The 6969-nt window shown below is 41.0% G+C and overlaps 1 protein-coding gene across 1 annotated transcript; it reads right to left on the minus strand.

The window, feature by feature from the left end:
* Positions 1-3708: 3708 nt before the first annotated feature.
* On the minus strand, positions 3709-5299 carry LOC101008376 (RNA-binding protein 48-like). The gene is given in 4 exon segments (XM_009207534.4): positions 3709-3767; positions 3770-4354; positions 4522-4573; positions 4576-5299. Coding segments are annotated over 4 exon segments (1095 nt in total). The 5' UTR covers positions 4975-5299.
* Positions 5300-6969: the final 1670 nt, after the last annotated feature.

A 6969-nucleotide genomic window follows, 5' to 3' on the forward strand; every position in this document is an offset into this window, starting at 1 on the left:
TAAATGAGTTTAGGGGAGGATTCCTCTTTTTTTCTATTGATTGGAAGAAGCTCTTGCAGTTGAAATGGTACCACTCCTCCTTATACCCCTCTTGGTGAATTCAGCTAAATCCATCTATCCTTGGACTTTTTGGGCTGGTAGGCTATTAATTATTGCCTCAATTTCAGAGCCTACTATTGGTCTATTCAGGATCTAACTTCTCTCAGTTTAGTCTCTTGGAAGAGTGTAAGGTTCCAGGAAATTCCATCCATTTCCTTCCAGGTTTCTCTCCAGTTTATTTTGGTATGAGGTGCTTTATAGTATTCTCTGATGGTAGTTTGTATTTCTGTGCATATCCTTTATCATTTTTTAATTAAGTACATTTGATTCTTCTCTCTTTTTCTTTCTTCTTTGTTAGTCTTTTGTCAGTATTCCGTCAATTTTGTTGATCTTTTCAAAACCAACTGCTGGATCTTATTGATTTTTGAGGTTTTTAGTTCTATCTTCAGTTCTGCTCTGATCTTTAGCTATTTCCTTGCCTTCTGCTAGCTTTGGAATGTGTTTGGTTTTGCTTCCTCTAGTTCTTTTAATCATGGCTGCTAGAGTGTCAATTTTGATCTTTCCCTGCTTTCTCCTTGTGGGCATTTAGGCGCTATAACTTCCCTCTACACACTGCTTTTAAATGTGTGTCCTAGAGATTCTTGGTATGTTGTATCTTTGTTCTCATTGGCTCTGAAGAATATCTTTATTTCTGCCTTCATTCTCATATATGTACTCCAGTAGGCCATTCAGGAGCAGGTTGTTCAGCTCTAAGGAAGTTGAGTGGTTTCTTGATTGAGTTTCTAGTCCTGGAGCTCCAGCTTGATTGCACTGTGGGTCTGAGAGACAGTCGAGCAGTAATTTCTGTTCTTGTACATTTGCTGAGGAGTGCTTACCTAAATTGCACAGTATGGCCACTCTTTGGGAGTAAGTAATGAGCAGCTGAGAAGAATGTATATTCTGCTGCTTTAGGTGAGGAGTTCTATAGATGTTCACAGTCCCTCTCGCTTGCTGCAGATGAGTTCAATTCCTGGAGGACCTGCATAACTTCTGTCTTGCTGGATCTACCAATGCTGGATAGGAGGGAAGTCAGCCCAGCCTGGCTATTGTATGGGAGTCTGTCTCTTGTAAGTCTCTAGGACTTGCTTTGAGAATCTGGGGTGCTCCTGTATTGGGTGCATATATATTTAGGATAGCCTTCCCTGTTGAATTGATCCTTGACTGCAACGGGCCTTCTTTGTCTCTTTGATCTTTGATGGCTTGTGTCTGTTCCTATCAGGAGACTCAGGATTGCAACCCCTGCTTTTTGTTCCCTCCATTTTGTTTGGTAAATCTTCCCTCCATCCCTTTTATTTTGGAGTCATGTATGTCCTTTCAAGTGCAGAGATGGGTCTCCTAATAGTTGTTGAGAGAATCAGATGGGTCTTGACTTTTATCCAGCCTGCCGTCTCTGTCTCTTTCTACGGAAGTACCAGTCCTACTAGCTTCATTAAGACTGTTAAGTGTGAACTCTTGATCCCGCCATTTCATATTAACTGGCTATTTTGCCTTCGTTAGCTGATGGCTCTTCCTGGGTTCTGATGGGTTCCCACATTTCTGCATGTTTTTGCAATGGCTGGGTACCGTTGTTCCTTTCCCATGTTTAGTGCTTCCTTCAGGGTCTCTTGTAAGGCAGGCCTAGTGGTGACAAAATCCTAAGCATTTGCTTATCTGCTAAAGGATTCATTTCCTTCACTTATGAAACTTATTTAGCTGGATATGAAATCGGGTTTAAAAATTCTTTAAGAATGTTGAATATTGGCCCCTACCTCTCTTCCTGGCTTGAGGAGTTTCTGCATGAGATTCCGGCTTGTTAGTCTGATGGCCTTTGTGGGTAACTTGACCTTCTCCTTTCGCCGCTCCTAAGATTTTTTCCTTCACTTCAAATTTCTGGTGAATCTGGCAACAAGTGTCTTGGAGCTGCTCTTCCCAAGGAGTATCTTGTAAGTGCTCTCTGTATTTCCTGGATTTGAATGCTGGCCTGTCCCTACTAGGCTGTGGGAAGCGTTCTCCCGGATGATATCCTGGAAGAGTGTTTCTCTAACCTGGTTCCATTCTTCCCTCAATTTCTGTGTACCCCAATCAGACGGAGATTTGTCTTTTATGGCATCCCATACTTTGCAGGCTTTGTTCATTTCTTTTCTTTTTCTTTTGGTTTCTCTTTCGCCTATTTCATTCATTTTGATCCTCAATCGGGCTAGATACTTTTCTTCCAGCTGATTGAGCTGCTACTGAAGCTTATGCATTTGTCACGATTTCTGCACACATGGTTTTCATCTCTTTCACTTTCTATTATGACCTTCTGCATAATTACTCTAGCCATGCACTCCTTCCACTTTTTTTTCAAGATTTTAGTTTCTTTGGTGCTTGGGTAATGTGAATTCCTCCTCCTTAGCTCTGGATGAAATTTGATGGACTGAAGCCTTCTTCTCTCTATCTCATGAAGCTATTCTCCGGCCCAGCTTTGATCCAAGAGCCATGCATGAGCTACACTTTGCCGGGGAGATGTGCTCTTTATTTTTGAATTTGCAGCTTTTCTGTTCTTGCTTTTCCCTATATCTTTGGTTTTATCTGCCTCTGGTCTTTGATGATGGTAAAGTTGTACTGATGGGTTTTAGGATGTCCTTCCTGTTTGATAGTTTTCCTTCTAAATAGCCAGGACTCCTTAGCTGTAGGCTGTCTTTGTTGGGAGATTGCTTGAGGTCCACTCCAGACCCTGTTTACCTGCACAGCAGCAGAGGCTGCAGAAGATAGAAGAGCTCTGAACAGCGAGTACCTGTCTGATTTTTGCTTTGCCTCCTCTCAGGGGTGCATCTCCCACCCCTGTGAGGTGTGGGGTGCCAGACTGCCCCTAGTGGGGATGTCTCCCAGTTAGGCTACCCAGGGTCAGGACCCACTCTTGAGCAAGCAGTCTGTCCGCTCCTCGATCTCAACCTCCCAAGCTGAGATCCACTGCCTCTCAGCTGTCAGGATGAGAAGGTTTAAGGGCCTGCAGAGGTTCTCTGCCGCTTGTTGTTGTTGCTGTTGTTGTTGTGAAGCAGCCTCTTCTGTCCCCAGAGGTGAGCCCATGCAGAGACAGGCAGCAGCTTTTTGAGCTGCTGTGAGCTCCACTCCAGTCTCGAGGCCCTACAGCCCTTGTTTCATCTTACTCTAAGCCTCCCAGTAATGGCGGGCGCCCCTCCCCAGCCTCACTGCTTCCTTGCAGGTAGACCAGACTGCTGTGCTAGTACTGAGGGAGGCTCCAGGGCGGGACCTCCTGCCAGGTGTGGGATACATGGATCTCCTGGTGTGCCTGCTTGCTTTAAAGCACAGCCAGTGGAGCTGCCCCACTTCTGCGTGCTGTGGGTCTCAGCCCTGGCTAGAAAAAGGGATTCCTTCCTCTTGGCAAATGCTTCCCAGGCAGGCCCTTCCCCTGCTTCCTTTAGCCTGGTCTGGTCGGGCTGCAAATAGCTGGACTAGCACTGGGATCATCCGCACTCCCAGTGAGATGAACTCCAGTACCAGCGCTGAAATGTGAAATCACCGGTCTCTGTGTCGGCTGGTCTTGGGAGTTGGAGACTGAGCTGTTCCTATTCCGCCATCTTGTCTCTGTTTTTTTTTTTTTAGAAAATACTAATTTGCTGCTGGCACTCTGTATTCTTCTTCTTTGTTTTAATGGATGACTTGCAGGTACATCTTCTGGCTTGTCCCCAGGAGGCTTTGGCAGATGAAATTACCTGTTTAAGTTTATTCCAAATTAAATTTGTTGTATTCAATGAGTCATCGTGCATATCCACTTTAGATACATCTGGTAACAGAGGTCCAGTCATAACCTCATTACTACTTGAGCTTGTTTCAAGAAAAGTTCCAAGTTTATGATCGTCTTCTCTTCTTCTTTTGTGCTCCTGCAGTTGTGTTGTCCTAGGCATAAATCTGTCATCTGCCTCTGAAGGAGTAATAGCCTCTTGTGCACCAGGGTAGGCCACTGAGGTTTTAAAAATGTTTATTTGTGTTTTCTGCAGAGAGTCATTGTGGTTATAATGCCCCATGGTTTTACCATGGTTTCTACCATCCTCTGAAGAGTTTGATGCTCTGTCTACATGCCCCCTGGATGAACACATACATTTTGAGGAGAAATAACATAAAGGCAATTCACAGGAATATGGAAGACAAGGATTTGAGTTCCCTGCAGAAATGTTCACAGCAGCTATACAAAATCCAGACATCTCTGAGTGGAAGTCTTGTCTAAAATTCTCTGTGTCTTTATGCTCTGTAACCATTTTCTTTGTCATGTAATGGTCTTTGGTCATGTAATGGTCTTTATATTACAATTTAAAAGGTGAGGGAAAGGAAAACAGAACTGACTTATTTATTGTTTTCATCATTCAGAATCATATAATTTAAACAATCACTTAAAAATGTTAACAAATTCTACTCCAAAACATTTATTCCTTGAGAAGGGAATATATTCACATGGCTTAAAACCTTTATTTTCAGTAGTTCTTACTACATATGCCTTCTGCACTTCTGTTTTTTTTTTTTCCTAGTTTCTTCAACTGTTGCAAATTCTGGAGCATAGCATACGTGAAGCAATCCACTGAGAAAACTCTGTTCATCCATTTTTCTCTTGGCTGTCCTTGCACTTTTTAAGTTTATAAACTTAATAAGAAAAACTTCAGTAAAGTCTTCTGGTGGGTATTCATCTAGAGCATTGTACTGTTCATTTGCACCGTACAAAGTGAATCGCTCAACTATTTCCTTCGTGGCTCCCACAGCAGGACCTCCTTGTATTAATAAGTACTGAGATTCCAAATTGATTGCATATACCTTGACAGCACCAGGCCACCCTCCCTGCCGGTATTTGGCCCACGTGTTGCATGCTGCCCTCCAGACGTGGTGGTCAAATAAATTCCCTAGCTCCCTGCTGCCCGACGCCATCTTGCCTGCTTTGATCCTCCCTCTGTTAACTTTATAGACTTATCTTTCACAATGATAACTTTTTTTTTAGTGTACCTTTTTGTATGGCATGAGATAGAAATCCAGTTTTATTTTCTCCATAAAGTGAGCCAGTATTCATACATCATCAACTAAATACTCAGTTTTTGGCACATTGATCCATATACTATTTAAATACATGATTTTCTTTTCAGAAAACAAGCAAGCTAGAAGGCACTGAAGTGACATTTATAAAATGCTGGAAAAAATATGTGTGTCGTGTATATATATTTTTTCAGACAGATACTAAGGGGCTTTACTGCACGAGGCATACTCTGTAAGAAAGATTTAACATTTTTTTTTTTTTTTTTTTTTTGAGACAGGGTCTCACTCTGTCACCAAGACTGGAGTGCGGTGGCACAATTTCAACTCACTGCAACCTCTGTCTCCTGAGTTCAAGTGATTGTTGTGCCTCAGCCTCCCAAGATTTAACATTTCTTTGGACATTTTTATGTGAAACAGTGTAAATATTATTTAAATGTAGACTATGATTAATTAAATATGTATATTGTAAGCCCTAAGTCAACCATGAAATTTTCTTAAAAATAATGAAGTCAATATAGGTAATAAAAGGCAATGAAAGTATTGACCAATTAATCTAAAAAAAAAAAAAAAGAGAGAGAGGAGAGCAATATTTTTAAAAGAACACAAGGAATAAATAGAAAATGGCTGTCACAATGGTAAATTTTGACCAACCATATCAATAATGATATTAAATGTGAATGACCTAAGTATACCAATTAAAAGATGGAAATTGTTAGATTGAATTAAAATAAAAACAAATTAAACTATCTGCTATCTATAAGAAACCCTTTTCAAATATGAAGTTAAGGAAAGGATGCAAGCAAAATGAAAGGCAAAAGATATTGTATGTGTTACACCTGAATCATGTCCCTCAAAATTATGTATGTTGAGACCCTAATTCCCAGTATTACTGTATTTGGAGATAGGACTGTTAAGAGGTAAATAAGATCAAGTGAGGCCATAAGGATAAGGTCCTAATCCTGTGGGATTGGTGGACATACAGGAAGAGGGAGAGCGATCTCTTTCTCCTTTTCCATGCACGTGAGCACGGAAAGGCAATGCGAGCACATGGCAAGAAAGTGGTCATCTGTAAGCCAGGAAGAGGGCTCTCATCAGAACTCAAGCTTGCCAACATATCAGATTTCTAGCCTCCAGAACTACGAGAAAATAAATTTCTGTGCTTTATCCATCTAGTCTGATATTTTGTTATGGCAATCTGGGCAGACTAAGTCACCATACAAACCTTAACTAAAAGAAAACTTAAGTAGCTATGTTAATATCAGATAAACTTCAGAACAAAGAATATTATCAGAGATAAACAGGGTTATTATATGATGAAAAAGGGATCAATTTTCCAAGATGTGACAATTTTAAGCATTTTTCACTGAAAAACAGAGTTTCAAAATACATTTATAAAAAGGAACTGAAATCCCAGCACGTTGGGAGGCCAAGGCGGGTGGATCACCTGAGGTCAGGGTTTGAGACCAGCCAGGCCAACATGGTGAAACCCCATCTCTACTAAAAATACAAAAATTAACTGGGTGTGGTGGTGCACACCTGTAGTTCCAGTTATTCTGGAAGCTGAGGCAAGAGAATTGTTTGAACCCGGGAGGCGGAAATTGCAGTGAGCCAAGATTGCACCATTGCACTCCAGCCTGGGTGACAGTGAGGCTACATCTCAAACAAACAAACAAACAAAAAAGAACTGAAAGAATTGGAAAAATGCACAATTCTAGTTGAAGACTTGGATACTTTAATCTCACTATCAGTAATGGATAGAACAAAGTATACAGAAAATTGCTAAGCATGTAGAAGACTTAAACAATACTGTCAACAAACTGAAGAAGTAATTATAGATCACTATACCCAACAAAAACAAAAATACATAATATTCTTTAAAACAGAGAACTTTTA

The sequence above is a fragment of the Papio anubis genome, chromosome 3 (genome assembly GCF_008728515.1).
Source record: "Papio anubis isolate 15944 chromosome 3, Panubis1.0, whole genome shotgun sequence".
NCBI classification, from domain to species: Eukaryota; Metazoa; Chordata; class Mammalia; order Primates; family Cercopithecidae; genus Papio; species Papio anubis.